The following is a 26,129-nucleotide window of genomic DNA, read 5'->3' as shown; positions in this document are numbered from 1 at the left end:
AAAAAATAAAAACCACCTCGACACATCAGGAAAAAAAAAAAAAAAAAGGTGTGTGAAGGATCTTAGCACCACAGACAGGCAACCTTGGGCTGTAGAACTGCAGACCAGAGCGTCAGAAGGAAGCTGTCCTTTGATGTTCACAGACACCATAAGATCGGCATGTTCAATATGGGCTTCCCACCTTTCCTACAAACCTGGGTTCTTCTTCCAGTGTTCTCATCTTGGAATTACCATCCATTTCATTGCCTGATCCTGAAACTTGGGAGTCAAATTGGACTCCCCTTTCCTTTTTCCACAGTCCACAATCCCAATCTTGTGGATCCCCCTCCCCCAAAGTGTCCTTATAATTCACCCCTTTTCCCCATCTATAATTACACTTTCCTAGTTTAAGACAGCATTTTGGAGGGGTGTCTGGATCCTTCTAAGCTCTATGCCTCCAGCTCTTTCTCTGTCACACACCTCTTCCCACTCCAACCCACTGTCCACGGCAGCTACAATGGTGGGTAATCTTTAGAGCACAAACCTGAGCCTCTTACCATCCTGCGCTGGTTGTAAGGATCAGAACGGGGTGATTTGTTGTCTTCTGTGGAGCCCTCTGACACTCTTGACTTTATTCTGTGCCTTCTCTCACTGGCATTTTTGGAGGTTAAAGGTGATCCGTTGTGGGAGTGGAGAGAGGTTGTGTCAATCCCCAGCGCTGCCAGCACCTGTGAAGAGAGAACAACAGGTGTAGCCAATAGTATTTGCTTGGACTTAGAATAAATGTGTCCCTCAGACATGGGGGACTTAGAATAAATGTGTCCCTCAGACATGGGGTGCCAGGTGGATGAGATATCTGAAACAGAGAAGCTCAAGGGTTAGGACCTGGGTAGTGGTGGGATTAGGCCATGGCAGGAACAGACACTCTGGGTCACCCCCCACTCATTCATGGGGCACTCTGTTGGTGCCCCACCCAGATCCCTTTCACCAGATCAGTGCACCTATCCTGAGCTGCTTGAATGGCAGCAGTTACTGACTCATACTTGCAGCATTCTGCAAAAAAAAAAAAAAAAAAAAAAAAAAAGCTCTTTTGGCTGCCTGCTTCTAGGATAGGTATGGGGAGGGTGCAAACAGCTGGCCCCCTTGCCTCAAGGTAGGGCTAACTGTGGTACAGGTCATGCCCCAGAGTTCCCCATGGGATCAAGCTGAAGCTGGTCTCCAGCTGAGAACACTCCTTGTTTAGTTCCACCCTCTGCCCCATTCTGTTTTCTTTAACTCACTTTCTCCTGAGAGCATTCCCTCAATAGGTCACTTGCACAAGAATCCTCACATAGGTTCTTTGAGAAAACCTGAGCTAATATGGTCCCTGAGGCAAGATGATTCTTCCTATAGCTCCCTAAATGGCAGCCCTAATTAAAGTGGCTAGTCCAGAGCTCTATCCAAGAATGGAAGTCTGCAACTTTCTTCACAAAGCTTCCACTCCTTACAAACCTCCTGCTCCTTCCGGAGCTTTTCGAGGGCCTCCTGGAACAACTTCTCCTTTGCTTCAATTTCATCAATGGTTGCCTGGTTCTGCTCCTCATATGCCATGGTGACTACAGCCAAGATCAAGTTGACCAGGTAGAAAGATCCCAGGAAGATTACGAGCACAAAAAAGATCATATAGATTTTCCCAGAAGCCCTCAGGGTCTGCAGATTCAAAGGAAAGAAGATAAACCTGTACCCATAGCACATGGATCCCTGAATTTAAGTCAGGCTCCTCCAGGAAAAGCACAGCCATGCAGGTGACCCACCAGCCTCCAACCAAGTCTGTGTGGGAGAATGCAGCTCAGTACCTGCTGGTAGAGGCGTTCCCAGGAATCCTGTGTCATGAGGCGGAACAGTGAGAGGAAAGCCCAAGCAAAGGAATCAAAGCTGGTGTAGTTAAAATCCGGGTTGTCAGAAGTTTTAAGGCAGATATAACCATCAGGACAGTGGCTGCAGCAAGAACAAAGAAGGTCATCCCCTGCTTATTGCACACAAGGCAGTCCAGGGCTGTGAGACCACCACAGAGTTTTATGTCAGAGATCAGAGTTCAAGACCTAGTCTTCATCTTATTAGCAGGATGATCTTGGATACTTGGTCTGTTTAGGTCTTGGTTTCTGTTATCCATAAAATGGAGATGCTAATACTTTCACGTCAGAATTTCATGCACAGGGGAGTGGTCTGGGGAAGGCAGCCGACTGCCCAGACATGATACCATGAGCTCTTTGCCAGTTCACACCAGGGAAAGGAGAGTCAGTAGCAATGATGCAGACTTAAAACTTGAGCCTGTTGGCATCACCTGCAGAGTTGTCTATCAAGGGAGGTCTCACATTAGCCAAGTTCACTGATTAATTATATATAACAGTGGAAATAACACTTTCCACTTACTGAACACTTTCTGTGTTCCTCTCTCTCCCCTTAAGTGCTTTACAAACACTGTAATTTAATCACTCAATGTTCTTTCTTTACAGATAAGGAAGCTGGGGGTCAGAAAGAAATCAGTTGCCTAAAACTATGCAGGTGTCAATATATTTATTAAAAGGAGAAATATAACTGTCAAGTAGCCCAATACTTGAGTCAGCCTAGTCTCCTCCTGAAGATGGCCTATGAAGGAAGGGCAAATTGAAAATGACTGCCTGGTGAGTATTGGGGTGGGAGTGCTGAACTCCTTCCTCTCTCTCATAATAGTAGGATGAGTTGATGTCAAGAAGCATCTGTCAGCTCAGGGAGCATAAAGGGCTCTCATCTATCCTAGTGGAGATTGACTGATCAATGAAACAGGAATGCCTCGTTTGAAGTCCAGAATTATGTTTTTTTAAATTTTTTCTTTATTTTCCTTTTTTATTTACCTGCATTCCTTGTGAATACATGGAATTCTTTTACTCCCAGGATTTCTCCATGAACTCCAACCTCTGGGGCTCTCCTTATCCCAGACATCCATGTGAACAACGCATACCATGGATTAGAGCTCTGACAACTTCATTCTAATCAGTTCCAATTCTATCTCCACTTTGACTGAAGATTGCAAGTTCCCTAGCTTTGTAGACCCACATTTAAAGGCAGGCTCTCGGTTTGCTCTTCCAAGGCGCTAGGCAACCCATTACCTGTAGGTTTCTTAATTAACTCTGAGGGCAGCCTTATTTCTATGTCTTCTGTAGAAGCCCACTGTAGTCACTACATATCAACAGTTCACTGCTCTTAGGATTAAATGAGATCACTGCACAGTATCTTGCACTTCTGCATAGTAAATATTGTAAATAAACTGTGAAGGAAAAAACCTATTGTTTTTAACCTTGGAAGCTGCTGAAAAGATAAACTGGAATAATATATAATACACGTGGAAGAACACTGAAAATTATCAGCTATTTTCTGGTATTCATTTTCTGCTTTGCGACCCCTGACCTTCCTCCCACAGTGCCATTGGTCAATGTGGGCCTTTCCTCAGGGCTCTGGCTTCTCTGCAGCCCCACAGAGGACCCAGGTTTAGTTTTCATGGCATGACCCTCCAGGGCTCACTCTGTCCATTATCCTGAGCTGGCCTCTCTCTGACATCCCAGCCTGGTCCACTCCCCAACTGCCTGGCTGCGACCTGCTCAGTAGCGGGCCTGGCCTCTCGGGGAGCTGAGCTGTGGAGATGTGTAGATGGACTCCACAACTTTACCACAAAAAGGACTTGAGCTGCTCTGGAGCCATTGCCTTGAGAAATGGCATTATCTAGACAGAAGAAGGATGCTGAGGGGCTCGTAGTTTACATTTAAGTCAAAGGCAAATGAAAATTGACGTCAGAACAACCATCCCATGAGCCAAAGAACCAAATGCGAAGTGCATTTGTGAAAGAAGAGTCCAAGGAACCTGATGTTGACCAAATGCTCCTGCTTGTTTCCAGTCCTCAGCTCTAACTGAGATTGTTTTCCCAGTGAGCTGATGAAGGTGGAGCCTCATGCAGGCTCCATACAGGTCCACCTGGGCAATATGGAGCCATCAGCCTCTCAGGGAGTGGGGGCGTTGTGAGCTCTGCTCTTCCAAGCTCTCAGCCATGGAGGTGGGTGAGATGGCCTTTTTGATCTTTTGCCTAAACTTTTTCTGCTCATGCTTTCCTCCAGTGGCCGAAGCAGCAGGCAGAGCTGAGGGGTCCTCATCCCTTAGCTTTGTCTCACATTCTGTTCTGCGACCCGGAACGGCCTTCACTCAAACTGTCTTGCATTCACCCAGTCTGGAGACATCCTACCTGCCCTCGAAAGCTCACCTCAAATACCACCTCCAAAAAACCTTCCTGACTTTCTCTCTTGCCTCACACCGCCATCTCACTGTGTTTCCCCAGCCCGTGAAGCCTCTAGTAAAGAACTTGTTCTCCACAGAGTAGCATCTTTATGTCTATGCATGAGAAATTGCAAACTAGCAGCTTATAGGTTGGATTTGGCCGGCAGAAATATTTTGTTTGGCCCAACAATACGTAGACATTTTTTGGAATAGGTAGCCAATGTTTATAGTTGGGACATTTTATATAAAAATCTAAATTTCCTATTTTTATTTTAAAAGTTGGAAGAGCTGGAAACAGTGAACCCACATTTCCACATGGCAACCAAAAGCTGGACTGAGCAGTGGGGCTGTCCCCTTTAGAGGAGGCATGAACTCTCAGCTCCTAGGTTCCCTCCTGGCCCTCTCCAACTCATTTGTTATTATAAATCTGGCCTCTGTAAGAATTTGAAATTGCAAAGTCTGATACATGTGTTTATTCCTCTATTTGTGAGGGTAATGTGGCTATAGAATGGAGTTAGCTGTGATGATTAAGTGTAGAGAATTTGACACAAATAAGAATTGGTTCCTTCCTGGGGTAGATTGTTTATTAAAATGGCTATAATTCTTCTCCCTGTGTACCCACATCCTTTCCAATGTGACTTTTCAGCTCCTTCCATTGAGTGATGAAGTCTGTTTCTCTACTTCTTGGATCTGGACTGTACTGGGACTTGCTTTGGTCAATAGAATGTACAAAAGGTACATTGTGTTGGTTCTAAGCCTAGGCCTGAAGAAGCTTTGCAAACTTCCACTGTTTCTCTGGGAACCCTGCCATGAGAAACAGGCCCAGGCTAACCTGCTTGGAGGTGAGAGGCCACATGAGCAGAGATAGGACATCCTAGACCAGCCATCTCCAAGTTAATCTGCTGTCTGCATATGCGTGAATGAGCCTAGTCAATGTCAGCCAATGCCCATCTGATCCCAGTTCAAAATGCTGATGCACAGAATCAAAAATTAAATAAATTGTTGTTTTAACTCACAAAATTTTGAGGTCATTTGTTACACAGCAAAAACTAATTCATAATTCCCTCCCCATGAGCTCTGGGTTGGCAAAGAGCATGATTTATTTATTTTATACATCTTTCCCAGGACCTGCAACCTCATCTGTGCCCATAATATGCCAAGGACAAGATGGAGAAAGAGAAAGAATTGTCGGGAATTGTTGCTTTGTCATAAGTTGGGAACTCACCCTGAGTCAGATCCATTGCCACACAGTAAGGGATCAGAAGTGCCTCGCTTGTTTATGTAGATATCTGCTGAAGAAAGGAAGAAAAGAAAGCCTCACAGATGGTTCTGAACCCTCCAACCCAAGCCTTGCATGGTGAATGCAACACTCCCAAGTCTTCCAAAGTAAGCTCCTTTGGCTACAGGTACTCAGCGGGCATACTGGGCCACATAGAAGGTGAAAAGTCACATCTGAAAAGAGAAGAGCTGAGCAGTGACTTCGGCTCTCTGTCTCCCCCAGCAGAGGTAGAATGACTTGTCTGTAGATTTATGGCTCATTTCCTTGCAAGAGGGTTGCTGAGCAACAGGAAATAGAATACCCAAAAGTAAAACACAACTCAAGAGAAGCATTTTGGCAGGAAAGGGGAATCAAAATATACGTCTATACACACACACACAGGGGTTCCATATCCCCTGTCCCTATGTGATACCAAGATTCCAACCAGACCTTGATCCCTATGGAAGAAACTCCACTCACGTTTTCTGTGAGATGAGTAGTTGGTTGTCTCATTGACAGCCATATCATTCTTGACACATTTATTCTTGAGGTTGCCCTTGAAGAGTTGCAGCCCCACCAAGGCAAAAACACTTAGGCAGAAGATGGTGAGGATGGTCACATCAGCCAGTTTCTTCACTGAGTTAATCAAGGCCCCCACAATGACCTTCAGGCCTGTGGGAAGATGACAGTGGATAAGGTAGCACACACAGAGCACACATCTTCATCTTAGCCATCCTCCCTCATCTCTACATACAGGAGTGAAGTATATACACACTCCAGGGCAGTTCCAAGACCTTTCCCATCTGAAGCTTACATTTACCTGAGAGGCAGGCAGTTAGGCAGGGGCTATTCTCATTATAAAGACGATGAAACTGAGACCCAGGCAATAAATTTTTTATCATCTTGAATCTAATAAAATTCCTGACACTAGCAACTCAATTTAAATAATTTATGCTGAGTACCTACTTTTTCAGGCACTGTGCTAGGCATGAAGCTACTAACTTCACCCCAGTAATTTGACATCTGTCTTTCTGCATGCATCTCTCAGTTCTGGGAGGCAGCTTGAGACTTGGGACACATGAACCTCACTGTGTGTGTGTGTGTGTGTGTGTGAGAGAGAGAGAGAGAGAGAGAGAGCGACACGCAAGAGAGATAGAGTGAAACAAAAATAGACCAAGAGAAAGAAAAAGAGAGACACAGAGAAACAGAGAGGTGAGTTTCGCAATAGGGAGAGACTGTAAGAAACACTGAGACAGTCACTGGGGCATAAATAGAACTTGTGCCAAGCACAGCTGGCAGCAAAGAAGGATACACCTGCTTGTTTAAGGAGGGATGATTTGTTGCTCTGGTAAGTAAAATCAACTTCTCTGGGAGAGCAGCTTCACAGGTAGCAGAAAGAACTCTAACCAGGGAAGCAATTTAGGAATTATTTTTGGTTAGTCATTTTGGTCAGCAAATAATCCACTGAGCACTACATGTGTCAGTCCCCGGGCTGGGAGCTGAGTGATGCCTAAGGCAGCAGCATGTCGAGTGCTGTTGTCTGAAAATTGAGGGGAAAGTCCATAGCATTACTGAGCAGATGGGCACACAGGGGAGCAGCCCTTAACTGAAGTTCCAGGGGTAGGTATGGGGTGGGTGGAGTGTGAGAAAGGTGGAAAAAACCAGGGAGGAGGTTAAACCTTGGCAGAGCCCTGAGGAATGAGTGTGAGTTGAGTAAAGAGAGGAGGAAGGATATCCTGGAAGAAGGGGCAGCACAGTCGAAGGTTAGGACGTGAGCAACGGTGTGGAGTATTTGCGGAACCATAGGTGGATTCCAGAGCACGGTGAGAGGTGAGGATCGGTGAGACATGAGGCAGAAGAGGAAGTATGGGCAGACCAGGTCTTGCAAATAAGACTCAGGGTCTTCCCAGCTGAGAGTAAGTGGGAGAGATATGAAGGGGCAGGACCGGGGCTCTCTTCATGAAGAAGTGTGTCCAGTGGAAATTGGCAGAGAGTTTCCAATCTTTCCCTGCAGAGCCAGACAAGAAATGGTAGAAAAGACTTCCACTCTAGAATGGGTGTTTCTGTTTACAGATGAGAGAACGAATGCTCGGGGTGAGAGGAGAGAACCCATCAGGCCACAAAGGGGAAGCGCTGAGTCCCATTTCAGAAGGTTTGCCTTGTCTCTGGCCTCCCCATCCTCACCATCAACCTCATGGGGAATGAAGAGTGGTCGCTGGGCTACTGGTGACAGTGGAGATCTTAGAGGTCCCATACAATGAGCTTTGATGGACTACTTTTGTTTCTGAATTCTCAGTAATTAGGAATTGCCTAACTCTTTTTTCCTCTGCGTGTCTAAAAACAGGATTTTAAACCTCCGGAAATAGTGAAGATACTGTGACTGCTTTCTCCCTTCCTCCCCATTTCCGAGTTTAATCATTTAGTTTAAGGTATAAATAAAAATTCAACTGGGGGGGGGTCTTGCCTGAATCCCACAACCAGAATAGAAAGTGAAGACATGCCCCCATGTGGTATGTGGGAAGAGCACTGGCCTAGGAGTTGGGACAATAGGCTCTCCAGGTCACACTGTCTCTTACTAGTGATGAAGCCTTGGGATCATGTTTCCTATATTCCAGGCCTCAGTTCCTTTGTCTTGTAAATGGGGACAACAGTCCTTGCCCTGGAACCTTACAGGGCTCTTGTGAAAATTAAAGAAGGGAGTTAGGCTGTGAAAACTAACATATGCTCTGTGAATAAATGTGCTGGTTCAAGCAGCTCACCTGGGATCACAGAAACTGTTTTTAATGCTCTAAGAACTCTGAATGTCCGCAGGCCTGAAATCCCACGGAGATCTATTGCTGTGCCAACATATCTGTAGGACCAGAAGTTAGTCAGCATCTCTGCAAGCAAGGGTCCTGGGGATGCATGCAGCATAAATAAGGACAACTTGGGGTATCACTAGCCTAGAAAGCATGCAGAACAGACACTTAGAATCTAGTGACACTGCCATCTATAGACTGACACTGACACTGATTTCATTATTGTAACATTTTTCAGAGTGGACCCTTTGAGAAGATGCATTGTGATCTAGGCAACACTGCATGTGGATGGATCTTCAAACACGGGGTTTGACTAACCAGTCTCCTCAGACACTGATTTCTCAGGAGGAGACCACCATTTCACGGGGGTACAAGGCTGAGCCTTGTCTGATCCACTGTGACAGGCTAACTATCATCTCAGATTTGAGGTCTTTGACATCTTCTCATGGGCACGGGACTAATCTTGGAAAGCAATGCCCAAAGCGGTACTCTGTGGCAAGAAAGCCCCAGGCCATACAATTCCAAATGAGGAAGCTGAACTGAGATGAAGAACCATCTTCAGAGTGTGAGCCTGGATACACCCATAAGCCCCACATGGGCACACATGCAAAGCTTTTTATTTTATTTTATTTCAATGGTTTTGAGGGAACAGGTGGTGTTTGGTTACATGAATACGTTCTTTATCTGTATTTCAACAGTTTTGGGGGAACAGGTGGTATTTGGTTGCACAGAAAATTCTTTAATGCTGATTTCTGAGATTTTGGTGCACCCATCACCCGAGCAGTGTATGCTGTACCCAATGTGTAGTCACTTATCCCTTACCTTCCTCTCACCCTTCCCCACAAGTCCCCAAAGTCCATTATGTCATTGTTATGCCTTTGCATCCTCATAGCTTAGCTCCTTCTTGTAAGTAAGAACATACGATGTTTGGCTTTCCATTCCTGAGTTACTTCACTTAGAATAATGATTTCCAACTCCATCCAGCTTGCTGCCAATGCCATTCTTTCATTCCTTTTTACCACTGAGTAGTATTCCATGGTGTGTGTACACCACATTTTCTTTATCCACTTGTTGGTTGATGGGCATTTAGGCTGGTTCCATATTTTTGCAATTGCAAACTATGCTGCTATAAACATACATATGTTTTCATATAATGGCTTATTTTCCTCTGGGTAGATACCCAGTAGTGGGATTGCTGGATCAAATGGTAGTTCTACTTTTAGTTCTTTAAGGAATCTCCATAATGTTTTCCTTAGTGGTTGTACTAGTATACATTCCCACCAGCAGTGTAAAAGTGTTCCCTTTTCATTATATCCATGCCAACATCTATCATTTTTTGATTATGGCCATTCTTGCAGGAGTAAGGTTGTCTCATTGTGGTTTTAATTTGCATTTCCCTGATAATTAATGATGCTGAGCATTTTTTTCCTGTTTGTTGGCCATTTGTATATCTTCTTTTGAGAATTGTGTATTCTTGTCCTTTGCCCACTTTTGGATGGGATTTTTTTTTCTTGCTGATTTATTTGTGTTTCTTGTAGATTCTGGATAATCGTTTTTTGTTGGATGCATAGATTGCAAAGATTTTCTCCCATCCTATGGGTTGTCTATTTACTTGGATGGTTATTTCTCTTGCTGTGCAACAGCTTTTTAGTTTAATTAGATCCCATTTATTTATTTTTGTTTTTGTTGGATTTGCTTTGGGACCTTGGTCATGAACTGTTTGCCTAAGCCAATGTCTAGAAGAGTTTTTCCAATGCTATCTTCTAGAAATTTTATAATTTCAGGTCTTAGATTTAAGTCTTTTATCCATCTTGAATTGATTTTTGTATGAAGTGAGAGATGAAGATTCAGTCTCCTTCTTCTACATGTGCCTTGCTAATTATCCCAGCACCATTTGTTGAATAAGGTGTCCTTTCCCCACTTTATGTTTTTGTTTTGCTTTTTCAAAGATCAGTTGGCTTAAGTATTTGGCTTTATTTCTGAGTTCTCTATTCTATTCCATGGGTCTATGTGCCTATTTTTATACCAGTATCATGCTGTTTTGGTAGCTATAGCCTTGTAGTATAGTTTGAAATCAGCTAATGTGATACCTCCAGATTTTGTTCTTCTTGCTTAGTCTTGCTTTGGCTATGTGGATTCTTTTTTGGTTCCATATGAATTTTAGGGTTGTTATTTCTATTTCTGTGAAGAATGATGATGGTACTTCAATGGGAATTGCATTGAATCTGTAGATTGCTTTTGCAGTATGGTCATTTTCACAATATTGATTTTATCCATCTGTGAGCATGGAATGTGTTTCCATTTGTTTGTGTCATCTATGATTTATTTCAGCAGTGTTTTGTAGTTTTCCTTGTAGAAAGCTTTCACCTTTTTGGTTAGGTATAGTCCTAAGTTTTTTTTTTTTTTTTTTTTTTTTGCAGCTGTTGTAAAAGGGATTGAGTTCTTGATTTGTTTCTCAGCTTGGTTGCTGGTGGTGTACAGTAGTGCTACTGATTTGTATACATTGTTTTTGTATCCCAAAACTTTACTGAATTCATTTATTAGATCGAGGAGCTTTTTGGATGAGTCTTTAGGGTTTCCTAGGCATACAATCGTATCATTGTTGAACAGCAACAGTTTGACTTCCCCTTTACTGATTTGGATTCCCTTTATTTATTTCTCTTGTCTGATTGCTCTGGCTAGGACTTCCAGTACTATGGGGGATAGAAATGGTGAAAGTGGGCATCCTTGTCTTGTTCTCATCCTCAGGGGGAATGCTTTCAACTTTTCCCTGTTCGGTATAATGTCGGCTGTGGGTTTGTCATAGGTGGCTTTTATTACCTTGAAGTATGTCCCTTCTATGCCAATTTTGTTGAGGGTTTTAATCATAATGGGATGCTGGATTTTGTCAAATGCTTTTCCTGCATCTATTGAGAAGATCATGTAATTTTTTGTTTTAATTCGGTTTATGTGACATACAGCATTTATTGACTTGTGTAGGTTGAATCATCCCTACCTCCCTGGTATGAAATCCCCATTGATCATGGTGTATTATCTTTTTGATATGTGTTGGATTCAATTAGCTAGCATTTTGTTGAGGATTTCTGCATCTTTGTTCATCAGGGATACTGTCTGTAGTCCTTTTGTAAATATCCTTTTTTGGTTTTGGTATCAGGGTGATACTGGCTTCATAGAGTGATTTAGGAGGATTCCCTCTTTCTGTAGCTTTTGGAATAGTTTCAATAAAATTGGTACCAATTTTTCTTTGAATGTCTGATAGAATTCAGCTGAGAATCCCGTCTGCTCCTGGACTTTTTTTTCTTGGCAAGTTTTGAATTACTGTTTCAATCTTGCTACTTGTTATTGGTCTGTTTAGAGTTTCTATTACTTTCTGATTTAATCTAAGAGGGTTGTATATTTCCAGGAATTTATCCATCTCCTCTAGATTTTCTAGTTTGTGCAAATAAAGGTGTTCATAGTAGCCTTGAATTTTTTTTTTTTTTTTGTATTTCTGTGGTATCATTTGTAATGTCTCCCATTTCATTTCTAATTGAGCTTATTTGGATCTTCTCTCTTCCTTTCTTGGTTAATCTTGTTAATGGTCAATCAATTTTGTGTATCTTTTTAAAGAACCAGCTTTTTGTTCCACTTATATTTTGTATAATTATTATTTTTTGTTTGAATTTCATTTAGTCCTGCCCTGATCTTTGTTATTCCTTTTCTTCTGCTGGGTTTGTGTCTGTTTTGTTCTTGTTTCTCTAATTCCTTGAGGCATGACCTTAGATTATCAATTTGTCCTCTTTCATACTTTTTGATGTAGGTATTTAATGCTATGAGCTTTCCTCTTAGCACTGCTTTTGCTGTATCCCAGAGGTTTTGATAGGATGTGTGATTGTTGTCATTCAGTTCGAAAAATTTTCAAACTTCCATCTTGATTTCGTTGTTGACCCAAAGATCTTTCAAGAGCAGATTGTTTAGTTTTCATGTATTTGTATAGTTTTCTGGGTTCTTTTGGAGTTAACTTCCAGGTTTATTTGACTGTGCTCTGAGAGGATACTTGACATAATTTCTACTTTCTTAAATTTATTGAAATTTGTTTTGCCATCTGTCATGTGGTCTACCTTAGAGAATATTCCATGTGCTGATGAATAGAATGTATATTCTGCAGTTGTGGGGTAGAATGCCCTGCAAATATCTGTTAAGTCCATTTGTTCTAGGTTATAGTTTAAGTTCATTGTTTCTTTGTTGACTTTCTGTCTTGATGATCTGTTTAGTGCTGTCACTGGAGTATTGATCTGCCACTATTATTGTACTGCTATCTATCTCATTTCTTAGGTCTAATAGTAATTGTTTTATAAATTTGGGAGCTCAATGTTAGGTGCATATGTATTTAGAATTATGATCTTTTTCCATTGGACTAATTATTTTATCATTATATAATGTCCCTATTTGTCTTTCTAAATGCATGGAATATCTTTCCCCCTCTCTTTACCTTAAGTTTATGTGGCTTCTTATGTGTTAGGTGAGTCTCTTGAAGACAGCAGATATTTGGTTAGTGGATTTTCATCCTTTCTGCCCTTCTGTGTCTTTTAAGTGGATCATTTAGGGCATTTACATTCAACATTAATATTGAAATGTGAGGTACTGTTCTATTCATTATGCTAGTTGTTGGCTTAATTTATTTTTTATTGTGTTATTGTTTTATAGGTCCTGTGATATTTATGCTTTAAGGAGGTTCTATTTTGGTGTATTTTAAGTTTTTATTTCAAGATTTAGAATTCCTTTTAGCATTTCTTGTAGTGCTGGCTTGGTAGTGGCAAATTTCCTCACCATTTGTTTGTCTGAAAAAAAAACTTTATCTTTTCTTCACTTATGAAGCTTAGTTTAACTGGATACAATATTCTTGGCTGGCACTTATTTTATTTCAGGAGGCTAAAAATGGGACCCTTAATCTCTTCTGGCTTTCAAGGTTTCTGTTGAGAAATCTGCTGATAATCTAATGGGTTTTCCTTTATAGGTTATCTGAGGCTTTTGTGTCACAGCTCTTAAGATTCTTTGTCTTGACTTTAGATAACCTGATGTTTATTTGCCTAGGTGATGATCTTTTTTGAGATGCATTTCCGAGGTATTCTTTGAGTTTCTTGTATTTGGATGTCTATATTTCTAACAAGGCCAAAGAAGTTTTCCTCAATTATTCCCTCAAATAAGTTTTCCAAACTTTCAGATTTCCTTCTTCCTTGGAAACACCCATTATTGTTAGGTTTGGTTGTTTCACATAATCCCAAATTTCTTGGCTGCTTTGTCACTTTTTTTTATTTCTTTTTTTTTTGTGTCTCAGTTTGGGTCAATTTAAAAGCTTTGTCTTTGAGCTCTGAAGTTCTTTCTTCTACTTGTTCTAGTCTATTGTTGAAACTTTCCACTGCATTTTATATTTCTCTAATTTCCATTTCCAGAAATTGTGATTATTTATTCTTTATATCTATTTCTCTAGAGGATTTTCCATCCATATCCTGTTGTTTTAAACATTTCTTTAAGTTAGTTTTTATTTTTATCTGGTATCTCCTTGAATCACTTAATATTCTTTTTTTTTTTTTTTTTTTTTTGAGATGAAGATGGAGTTTCGCTCTTGTTGCCCAGGCTGGAGTACAATGACACAATCTCGGCTCATGGCAACCTCTGCTTCCCAGGTTCAAGTGATTCTCCTGCCTCAGTCTCCTGAGTAGCTGGGATTACAGGCATGCACCACCATACCCAGCTAATTTTGTATTTTTTAGTAGAGACTGAGTTTTTCCATGTTGGCTCCAGGCTGGTCTCAAACTCCTGACCTCAGGTGATCTGCCCACCTCAGCCTCCCAAAGTGCTGAGATTACAGGCGTGAGCCACTGTGCCCAGCCCTGAATTCTTTATCTGGCAATTCAGATATTTCTTATTGGTTTGGATCCATTGTTGGGGAGCTAGTTTGATCTTTTGAGGAGTGTTATTAAACCCTCTTTTGTCATATTACCAGAATTGCTTTTCTGGTTCCTTCTCATTTGAGTAGACTATTTCAGTGAAAAGATCTGGAACTGAAGGGCAACATGGTGTTCAGATTCTTTTGTTTCATGGGTGATCTCTTGATGTGGTGCTCTCCCCATTCCCCTGGGGATGGGGCTTCCTGAGAGCTGGACTGCAGTGATTGTTATTGCTCTTCTGGGCCTAGCCACATAGCAGGGCTGCGAGGCTCTGGGGTGGTGCTGGGAAATGTCTGCAAAGAGTCCTGTGATGTGATTGATCTTGAAGTCTCCCAGTCATGGATATCAGCATCTGTTCTGGTGAAGGTGGCAGAGGAATGAAGTAGAGTCTGTGAGAGTCCTTGATTGTAGATAGGTTTAGTGTGCTGGCTTTCTTGACTGCTAGCTATGTTAGCTGTGAAGTTGTCACATGGACAGACTCAGGACGTCTGGTTAGCCAGGATATTGAAGGCAGTCCAATTGGCTATTGTTTTCTTCTTCCTGGGATCAAAGTTATTCTTTCATGAGTTGCATTAATGGCCTGAGTTGGTTGGCCTCCAGTCGGTAGGTGATGCTTTCAATAGAGCACTAGCGCATTAGTAGAAGGGGGATCTGAGCTCACCCTAAGTTGGCCAGAGTAAATGTTTTAGTTTCTCAGGTGATGAGCAGGGCCATAAAGCTTCCAAGAGTTTCTGTGTTTTGTGTTCTGCTACCAGGGCAGGTAGGAAAATATCATCAGGTGGGGGCAGGGGTAGGCGAGTCTGGACTCAAACTCTTCTTGGGTGGGGGTTGCTGTGGCCACTGTGGGGGAAGGGAGTTGTTTCTCAGGCCAATGGGGTTGTGCTCCAGAGGGAATTTTGGCTTCCTCTGCTGTGCCACAGAGTTCTCCAGGGAAGTGGGGGATAGCTGGTAGCGAGAGGCCTCGCCTAGCGGTCATGTAGTTGGTGAGGCTGGTCTTGCTCCTGCAGTGCCCCACTCAGACCTTGCCCCAGGCTGTGAGCTTCCCCACTGAGAAAGAAAGCATGACTTTTGTACCTCATCCCTCCCCGTCTGCTTGCAGTTCCCATTTGCCCCCTGGATTCTGCTCAAGAAAATGTGTGACCAGTTGAAATTATTGCTAATTTTAGTTGAAGTTTCTTTCACCCTGTGACCCCCTCCCTGATTCCACTGGCTGCCTTCCCCAAGGGCCCCTGTGAGATATAGTCAGGGATGGATTCCCTGGTCTCAAGCTGGAGACTGGGAGTGCCTACAAGGCACTTTCCTCTGCTGCTTCTACTTTTATATTTTATGGGCTCCCTAAATTTATTTACGTTCCAGATAAGGGTAAATTCTTCTCCTGTCATCTGGATTTTCAGATTCCCCAGTCAGGATGTGTGTTTGGAGGCAGGTTTCCACCCCTCACACTTTGGGAGCTCACAGTTTTTCACCTGTCTTGCAGAATTTGCAGCAGTGTGCCACTTATTTAAAAGTATCTGTGAATTCTTTGAGTTCTCATGGTATATTCCTGCAGTGGTTCTTGGAGCAAACGTCCATGGGTGAGTATCCACACACTGTCCAAGTGGCACCTGCATGTTAGCCCTGTCTCCTACCCACCATTTTGTTCCCTCTTCTCTCACACATGCAGATCTGCACAGAGAGTTACTCACGCCAGGGTAATGACGCTAAAATCCAACCAGTTCCAAGGATCTCTCAGGTACGTGAACTCATTTAGACAAAATCCTCTTGCCAGTATCTTTATCAAGGCTTCAAAGGTGTAAATGACGGTGAAGACATACCTGGGAAGGAAGGTAGAAAAGGAGCATCAACTGTGCCATGGAGAGTACTCAGGGGGTTCCTTCTGCTTCCAGGAGGGAGGGATGAGCTTCTGTGATTGCTCCAAGAAAAAACATGCAAAGAATATCACCAAGGTGATGAGGGGGAAGAAGGTAAGGCAAGGAAACAAGACACAGACAGAGGAAAAAGGAAGGGCCACACAAATAGATGGAGTGGGGAGGGATGTGTGTGGCTGGGACAGCCAGCAGCTTCTGCTGTTCTGGGGTTAGGCAGAGGGCAGTAGCGGGTGAAGAGTAAGGATTCTCTTGTTCTATGTCTGCCAGGGCTTCTCTACCCTGCAGGAAACTGGAGGCTCATCTAAAAACTCCCAGTTTTTAGAGACTGGAGGGCAGACTGATGAGAGGTAACTGACAGAGCAGACCTAAGAAAGCTGAAAACTGGCTGAAGCAGGGAATACCCAGAAGCAAGCCAAGCTGTACCGCAGAGTCCCAGAACTGCTTGGAATGTAGAGATGCTAAGTATCTCTGAAAGCAAGGTTTGGGGGAGGGTGATAAGTAGGGCTGAAAGAACTGTTTGAAAGTTTTTACAAGAACCAGTTGGGCTTTCTAGATGCTGCTTTATAGCATCCATTCAGTGAGAAACTGCTTCTGCTCCAGCAATGGATTAGATGCTCATTTTCTTAAGAGTTGAAGAAGAGGGAAAGAGTTGCATACTGAAAAATGCACATAAAGAAAAGTTTACATACTGAAAGACAAACAACTCCCCTCCCTATTCACTTCTGTCCCTCATTAAGTTTCCGGAAGATAGTCAGGTTTAAAGCCCATGAAGATGCTACACTTTTAACTTGAGCAGCCAGCCAGGGAACAACAGGAATTTGAAGGATGCTTCTAACACCAGAAACCAAAGCAACCAAACAACTGAAAAAAAAAAGAAGAAAGAAAAGAAAAAGAGACAATACAGAGGGCAGAGGAAAAGTTAGAGAAATAAAACTGTATTGGCCAGGCACAGTGGCTCACGCCTGTAATCCCAGCACTTTGGGAGGCCTAGGCTGGCGGATCACAAGGTCAGGAGATCGAGACCATCCTGACTAACACGGTGAAACCCCATCTCTACTAAAAATACAAAAAATTAGCCAGGCAGAGTGGCAGGCCCCTGTAGTCCCAGCTACTCGGGAGGCTGAGGTGGGAGAATGGCGCGAACCCGGGAGGCAGAGCTTGCAGTGAGCGGAGGTACCACGCCACTGAGCTCCAGCCTGGATGACAGAGCAAGACTCCGTCTCCAAACAAACAAACAAAGAAACAAACAAAAAAGGTACCTATATTTTTAGAGAGTTAAGAGGTAAGAAGAGGTTCCACATATAGAACAAGAACAGAAGGCTGTAAAAAGTACCTTCAAAGAAAAAATGGAATAGGAGGACTTGTAAATAAAGTTTTGGAAATCTCACAGAAAGTGGAACAAAAAAGCAAAAATGGATAAGAATAATAAAAAGTTTGAAAATTAGAGAATCAGACTAGGAGGTATGTTGTTTGACTAATAGGAGGGCTAGAAAGAAATTAGAAGACAATGAGCAAGGCCTTCAAAATTAAGAGGAAAATAACTTCTAATACAGAAGTCTTTCCCTAGCCAAACTGTCAAAGAAGAAGGTAGAATATATGAAGTCTTGGGAAATTTACTTCTTAGTTACCCTTATAATAAAGTTACTAGAAGCTGGGCATAGTGGTGTGTACCTGTAGTCCTAACTACTTGGGAGGTTGAGGCAGGAGGATCACTAGAACCCAGGAGTTTGAGGCCAACAGCCTGGGCAACATAGAGAGACTTTGTCTTAAAAAAAAGTTACTAGGGGATATTCTCCATCCAAACAAGAAGCATCTATGCGATCCAGGGAAGAGGCAAAAGGAATCCAAAAAAAGGATGAAGAAGAAAAAATATCTAGAAAACAGCTGTGCATCAGGCCTAGAAAACATCTAGGTCAGAATGAGGCAGAAGATGAAGTACTCCAGCAGTGATTTCCATAGGAAAAAAATGATACACATGCACCTGATGTGTGCAAATAAATTGAAGCAACAATTAAACATCTGGAGAAGAGTTTGGGAACAAATTAGGGATAAATAGAAAACTAAGCAAACAAAGAAACAAATCCTTATTAACTCCAGGGAAAGTAAAAACATTGTGCAAAAAGGAAATATAGTCAAAGTACACTGCATGACACAGCTGTAAACAGTGTTTACTTAGCAATGTAATGTAATTATATATGTAGTCAGACAATGGATATATTATCTGATGATCTAAGTGAAGATTATAATATAACTGTAATAGAAAGACGAGGGTGAGAGGAAATGAGTTTGTGTATGTGGCCTTAAGTTTGTTCTCATAATAGGAAGCCAATAAATAACATCAGAAATTGAAAAATTAAACATTAATAGTATGAGTATCTTGTTGGAGATAGGGAGGTGTCAGAAGATACAGGTAAAAAAAGCTAAAAGTGATGGCCTCTGGAAAGAAGAGACGAGAAAAATGAAATTGCTGCTTTTTTTGGTCAGAATCTTTATAAAACTCTGTGACCTTTTAAATCACGAACATATATGTCTTAAATAAAAGTAAAAGTCAAATTAAAAAGTGAATAATTTTTTTTTCACATCTGTGAGAGGAGAAATCATGTTTGAAATCATGAATAAATCTATATCTGGCTGCATAGCTGCTTGAGCTGTCAGCTTCCATATCTTGTTGGTTTCCCCCACACACTCTTTATGTTTTCTAAATTAGAAAATCTTAACTCAGAATTATAGGTTGTTGCGAAGCTTTGACGGATATTTCTGGTTTGTCAAATCAAACACAGACCCAGAAATTATGGAGAGAGTGCTCTCTAAAGACTATTTTCAGTGTTTCACCAGAAGGCAAGTGCCCCAGCTCAACAGCAGCTAATGGATTTGCATCCTCTCTTTGGTGGCATTTGGCTCTGCAAGGTATTTTTCAATGTCCGGTTACAGCATTCGGATGTAATTTTTAATAAGCCAAGTGTGTTATTTCCTAACTGCTTTTTCTGGTGAATGAAGAAAATCATTGGGTATTGGGAAAAAGTCAAGCTTTCAGCCATTGAGGCACTTGCACCACTGATGTCTGATTGTTATGAATCCCGATATTCAGGCTCTGAAAGCAAAGATTCATAATATTCAAATTCTGAATGGATCACTGAGATACCCAACTTGTATTCATAAAAATGGTAATTAAAAAAATTTCATTCCTTTTTTAAAAACTCTGTATAAGCCTTTCCTATTTGCCAGCCAAAGCAATTCAGTGTGGGAGAGCAGCCTCTCTTACTCACTTTTCATTTCAACCCAGTAGGTCAAAGAGATGTACACTAAGTGACCACAGTCAGTTTGTATTCACAATTTCCACTGTGTACCTCAACAGCAAATCAGAATCTGGAGGCATATTACAGACCCCCAGCTGCATTCTGTGAATAAGGTGTACACTAGCATTGGGATTTGGAAGCAGCATCTTCTATCTGGATAGTGATACTTTTCCTTGCTGACTTTGCGGCTGGATTTCTTCAACAGCAATTTAATACCTTTCCTCTTTAAATAAAAAGTTTTGGTAAACTATGCATAATATACATAACATAACGTTTACCACTTTCACCATTTTTAAGTACACAATTTAGTGGCATTAAGTACATTCAGTGTTGTGGAACCGTCACCACTATCTGTTTCCAAACTTTTTTATAATCCCAAACAGAAATGTACCCATTAAACAATAACTCCCCATTCCTCCTGTCTGGCAACTTCTACTCTACTCTCTGTCTCCATGAATTTGCCTGTTCTAGGTACCTACTAAAGGTGGAATCATGCAACGTTTGTTCTTTTGCGTTTGAGTTATTTTACTTAGCACAATGCTTCGTCAATGTTGTGGCATGTATCAGAATCTCATTCATTTTTAAAATTGAATGATATTCCATTGTTTAAGTATATACTACATTTTTTATCCATTCATCTGTTGATGGACATATTTGGCTATTGTGAATAATGCTGCTACAAACATTAGTGCATAAGCCAACATACCTTTTAAAGTCTGTTTCATATTTTCAAACTAATTTTTAATTATGCCAGAAAGCTCTCCTTTTAAAATTAGCTTCATGATAAATAGAACAAAAAGTCACTGAGTCTTTCCCATATATATAGTGAACATATGCTGACAACTTATTTATTCATAGTTTTGTTCAACTATAAAATAAAATGTCTGCTCATATACATAACAGTCATTGACTTTAAGTGCCAGTCACATTATAAGGAATGCAATATTTCTGATTAAGGAATTATACCAATTGTTTTTCTTGTTTCTTTTCCAACTGCAATATTTGTAATTGATTTGGAAACTGGTTTCGTATCTTACCAGCAAGAGTGCAATTGTGTTTGTTTTTGATATGAGGATGAATGATGACTATAGTTTTGTTGTCTTCTCAACCTTTAACGTAAAATTTTCACAGTTTTATACTGGAAAGCCTTATTTTGTACTTGTAGTAGAGACAGTCAATTGGTTTAAAAGTGGGGTTGATAAGCTTTATTGGAAAATAATATGGAAGTTTTGATCACTTTATATCATTACTTGACAAAAATGTTAGCAGATAATAAACTGGGTGCTAGGACAAAAGGATCATTGGTCCAATAAAATTCAATTATCATTATTCATTGTCATGACTCCCATTTTCTTATATATTTTTGTCTGTTTTGGGGAGATTATCCACATCCATTGTCCACTTGTCTCATGACAAACATATTCATGCTTTATATTTTTACAATGGAGGCCATTCATTACTTATATTGTGACCTTATTTCACATTGTAGGATTTGTATTTCTATTTTTATCATTATTGTTACGCTTCAGAAAACCACTTTCGAAGTGATGACTCCCTTTTGTTGAATTGTGGTGTTATGCAATGCGACAGTAACAATGGCAAATGCAAGTCTGACTAGTGTAAACAACCGTCAGGTGACAATAAAATACATTAGTCAAGATAAACTGCCTGTAATTAACTCCATGTTAACCATTATGAATGAAATCAGTTTTTGCAGCACATGCACTGTTTTTGAAAACATAAAAAGTTAGAAATTCTATGAATACCATAGTTAATCTTACATGTTAGATTTTAAAATTATATGTGCATAGAGATCCTTAGATCACTTGTTGAGAAACATTGTAGGAGATGGAGAGAGATGCATTGCTCTGCTAAACAAAGTAAGAGTAAGTTGGAGTTCCCAGGGACAATTCAGGAGGGAGTTGGAACATCCCAAAGGGACAGTTTATGAAAGATTACAGGCCAGCCTCATTTAGCAAAATAGATAAAATGAAATACGGCAAATTGAATCCAGCGAAATCATCAGCTGGAACTATTAAAAACAGACTAGCAAATCTGTTAGTTTACAGATTTACTATATTAACAGATGAAAGACTATATGATAACCTCAATAAATATAAAAATACTGATAGAAGCCAACACCCATTAATGATGAAAATCTCAACAAACAAGAAATGGAAAAAATTTGATATAAAGAGTAATTATGAGACTCTCAGAAACATCATAATAGTGAAACATTAGAAGCACACACTTTAAAATCAGAGCAAAATAAATATGCTCACTGTCGTAGCTTTGAATCAGAATCATGCTGAAGGTCCTGGCCAATTCAGTAAGACAGGAAAAATAAACAAATGGTATAAGAATCATAAAGGAAGAAACAAGTTTGTCATTATTTGCAGATAATATAACTGTTTAAATAGAAAGTCCAAGGGAATCTACAGAAAAATTGAACTTTAAGGAGCTCAGCAGGGTTGCTGGATGCAAAATCAATATATAGAAATTAATAATATTAAGATAGTTTAGCAATAATAAATATTCAACAGGGCAACCAAAATTGCAATGTACCTAGGAAAAAGACATAAAATGTTGTAGAAAAATATTAAAGAAAACCTGTATAAATTAAGAGATCTGCCATACTGATGTGTGGGAAGCCTTCGTATTGTAAATGTGGTAATTCTTCCTGTGGTGATAAATAAATTTAGCGCATTACCAAACAAAGTTTCCACAGACTTGTAAGAAAAGAGCTGGAAAATATGACCCTTAAACTGATATGGAAAAGTAAAGAAACAAGAAGAACCAAAATAATTTTCAAGAAGACAAATAAGGAGGGGCATGTGAATCAACCAGGTTAAGCCTTACTACAGAGTGTTTTAATCCATGTGGTGTTGACTCACGATGTGACAATGAGATTACTGGGAGAAACAGATTCCGTCGACATGGGAATCTGGTGCATGGCAGAAGCAGTGGTAGAAACCACTTGGGAAATGATGTATTGAAAATAATGTTGGAATAATCCATATGGAAAAGTATTGGAAGCCTATCTCATACCACACACATACAAAAATAAATTCTAAGAGATCAAAATACCTAAATGTAGAAAGGAAAACTGACTTTGAGGAGAAAACACAGAGTAATACCTTTATGGAATACTATATGGCAATAAAAAATGAATGAATTAGGTCTTCATGTATCCATTTGGGCATATCTCAAAAACATAATTTTAAAACATCAGATAAAGCACACATACAATATGATAACAGTTCCATAAATTTCAAAAGATACAAATCAATACTTTATGCATGCAGTGTTAAACACCCACTTCCCTGTCTGCAGTAGATGCAGCTTCATTTCACATGTTCTTTTCCAGGTGAGAAAACATTTATCTTCCCTACAACCAAATTGCTATAATTTGTCAAAGTTTTCCAGAATTTTGATATGGTTAGTGATGAGTGTCCTAGGGTCATCAAAGAGCCCCTTCAATGACTCTCTTAAACCAGGGCATGGGGAGAGTAGGAAAGTTCTGGTCTTGCCCTTCTTAACAATTTTTGACCCTCTGCTCTCTTCACTTTCTGGTGCCCAATCTGAGGAAGAACCTTTAGTTTCTTCCTAAGCAAAAAAGGGGATTAGAAAATGGAATATATATCTTTATCTTTCCACAAGCAGACAGATATGCAGGCATACAGAAAGGCATAGAGCTACCATTAGCAGCAGGTAATCATGCAAAGCTAATGTTTCAGCAAGGAATAATAGAAGGGAGGGAAGACAAGGAAAAAGTTTGTGTTAAGAACATGGCAATAAGATTGGTTTCTGATTCCTTACTGGCTACAATTTAATGCTTTTTCAAAAATATCCAGCATGATCTTTAGAGCCCCAGTCTATCCCAAGGACATTTATTCTCTTCCTCTGGGCTCTCAGCAACATAGGAAACAGCTAATGGCTATTATCAATTTGCATTTCAAAAAGAAAATCTAGTCTGATTATTTCCATGAGGCCAAGGATGCTGAACATCATCCAATACCTGTCACACAAATCCCCAGGCTGGTGACCATATAGGTAGATTTGTATATGTTATATTTTTCATAGTGTGCATATAAAGGGAATTATGTCAATAATTCAGTTAATACAAAATCTCTTAAAGAATGGATTTGATATTGGGAATGGAAAGGATCCAACTTTGGAAGACAATTTGGCAACATCTCAAAAATTAAAATGTACACCCTTTTGACCTAGCAATTCTACTTCTAGAAATTCATCCCTTAATTTTACTCACATTATGTGTACGAAGATACATGTGTAAGAATATTCACCAAAAAATTAATATATGGTGGCAAAATATGAGGATTATGTTAATTATGATAAACATGAATGTCTATCAATAGTAAGACAGTTAAATAAACTTTGCTTCATCCATGCAAATGAAATCTGTTCAGCTAATTTCTACAAAACAGCTGCTGCTGGGATTTTTTTGGGGATGTCATTGAATTTATAGACTAATTTGGGCAGCACTCACACTTTAACAATTGTGAATCTTCTAATCCAGTCATATGAGACATCCTTTAATTCATTTAGGTACTTTAAAATTTCTCTCAATAATGCTTTTTTTTTTTAGTATAAAGGTCTTGTGCATATTTTTAAAACAGCATTTGGATTTATTAGATCTACTGTTTTTCTATTTTCTAATTTATTGCTTTTTATAATTATTAACTTCTTTCTTTCATTTGTTATCCTTTTTCTAGTTTTATGTTAGGTCTTTAATTTCTTTTCGGCTTTTACTGATATAAATATTCTATGCTTTAGTGCTGTGAATTATTCCCTGAATATGTATGTCTTTAACTGCACTCTCTAGGTTTTTATTAAACTGTTTTTTATCTTTTCTTCCCTAGAAATTATATAATTTTAGTCTGTAGTTTGTCTTTTGTCCAAGAGTTCTTTAAGAGAGATTTTTTAAAAGTTATCAAGTGGAAAGTCCTCTCATTTTATTAAATTTGGTTATTATTTTTTAACTTTTTTGCAATGTGGTCAGAGAATGTTTTCTATATTATTTCCACTTTCTGGAGCTTATTGAGGTTTTTGTCATGGCTTAATATTTGGTTTGATTTGTTTGTTTTTTTGAAAAGGATATGCATTTTCTATTGTTAGGGAAGGTAGTTTGCTATATATTAATCAGATACAATATATTAATTATATTACTAGGTCATCTATAACTTTACATACTTTTTAATACATTTGATCTGTTATTGGCTAAAATTAATTGAAAATTTCTATTCCTATAATGTTTTTATTTATCTTCCTACTCTAATAATTTTTGATTTATAAATATTGTTGCCATCTTATTTGTTGCAAAGATATAGATTACTATTATGTCTTTAATATTAATATGTCTGTGCAATTTTTGTCCTATTTCATGCTTTTTGACCTAAATTCCACTTTCTATAATATTAAGATCATGGATACTGCTTTCTTTGTTTGCCTTTGCTTATGTCTTTCGAATTCTATAATTTTAGCCTTTCTGTGTTACCATGAGGAGTATCTTTTTTATTCAACATAGAGTTGGGTATTGCTCTGTAATGTAATAGGCATTTTTAAAAATAGGTGAGTCAAATCCATTCATATTTATTGACATGACAGATTTGCTTAGTCTTAGCTTGTTTATATTATTTTATGTGATGTATTTAGTTTTTAAAATATTAGGTTGGTACAAAAGTAATTGTGGTTTTTGCATTGTTGAAATTTGCCGTTTGATATTGGAATACATTCTTAAATAAATGTGGCTATGTTATACATCATTTTAATGTTCATTTCTCACTTTATGTTTTTTTGTTAATGACTACTTGCTGTTTATTTTATATTTATTTTAGACTATGGAAATTATGTTACAGAAAAAGCAAATTCTAGCAATTTTCTTATTTGAGTTCAAAATGGGTTGTAAAGCAGCAGAGACAACTTAACATCAGCAATGCATTTGGCCCAGGAACTGCTAACAAAGATACAGTGCAGTGGTGGTTCAAGAAGTTTTGCAAAGGAGAGAGCCTTGAAGATGAGGAGAGTAGTGGCTGGCCATTGGAAGTTGACAATGACCAGCTGAGAGCAATCATTGAAGCTGATCCTCTTACAACTACACAAGAAGTTGCCGAAGAACACAATGTGACCGTTCTATGGTCGTTTGTCATTTGAAGCAAATTGGAAAGGTGAAAAAGCTCCATAAGTGGGTGCCTCATAAGCTAAGGAAAAATGTTTAAAAAATCATTTTGAAGTGTTGTCTTCTCTTATTCTATGCAACAAAATGAACTATTTCTTAATCAGATTGTGATGTGCGATGAAAAGTGAATTTTATATGACAACTGGCAATGACCAGCTTGCTGGTTGGATTGAGAAGAAGTTCCAAAGCACTTCCCAAAACCCAACTTGCACCAAAAAAAGTCATAGTCACTGCTTGGTGGTCTGCTGCCGGTCTGATCCACTACAGCTTTCTGAATCGCAGCAAAGCCATTACATCTGAGAAGTATGCTCAGTAAATCGATGAGATGCACAGAAAACTGCAAGGCCCAAAGCCAGCATTGGTCAATAGAAAGGGTCCGTTCACTCTGATGGTAGTTTCTTTTGCTGTGCAGAAGCTCTTTAGTTTAATTAGATTCCATTTGTCAATTTTGGCTTTTGTTGCCGTTGCTTTTGGTGTTTTAGACATGAAGTCCTTGCCCATGCCTATGTCCTGAATG

The 26,129-nt window shown here is 39.7% G+C and overlaps 1 protein-coding gene across 3 annotated transcripts in view; it reads right to left on the bottom strand.

The window, feature by feature from the left end:
* The window catches only part of SCN10A (sodium channel, voltage gated, type X alpha subunit), a 97,973-nt gene that overhangs the window by 57,912 nt on the left and 13,932 nt on the right, over window positions 1-26,129 (bottom strand). For all 3 annotated transcript variants that reach the window (XM_011953301.1, XM_011953302.1, XM_011953303.1), the window contains exons 4-10: window positions 15,935-16,063; window positions 8,281-8,372; window positions 6,002-6,193; window positions 5,489-5,555; window positions 1,815-1,956; window positions 1,471-1,668; window positions 537-707 (exon numbers count right to left, since the gene is read on the bottom strand). In XM_011953301.1, coding sequence (XP_011808691.1) covers window positions 537-707; window positions 1,471-1,668; window positions 1,815-1,956; window positions 5,489-5,555; window positions 6,002-6,193; window positions 8,281-8,372; window positions 15,935-16,063 — 991 coding nt within the window. The remainder of the gene's footprint in view (window positions 1-536; window positions 708-1,470; window positions 1,669-1,814; window positions 1,957-5,488; window positions 5,556-6,001; window positions 6,194-8,280; window positions 8,373-15,934; window positions 16,064-26,129) is intronic.

Source organism: Colobus angolensis, unplaced genomic scaffold (assembly GCF_000951035.1).
Source record: "Colobus angolensis palliatus isolate OR3802 unplaced genomic scaffold, Cang.pa_1.0 Scaffold36, whole genome shotgun sequence".
NCBI lineage: Eukaryota > Metazoa > Chordata > Mammalia > Primates > Cercopithecidae > Colobus > Colobus angolensis.
This window is presented reverse-complemented; position numbering and strand designations above follow the sequence as displayed.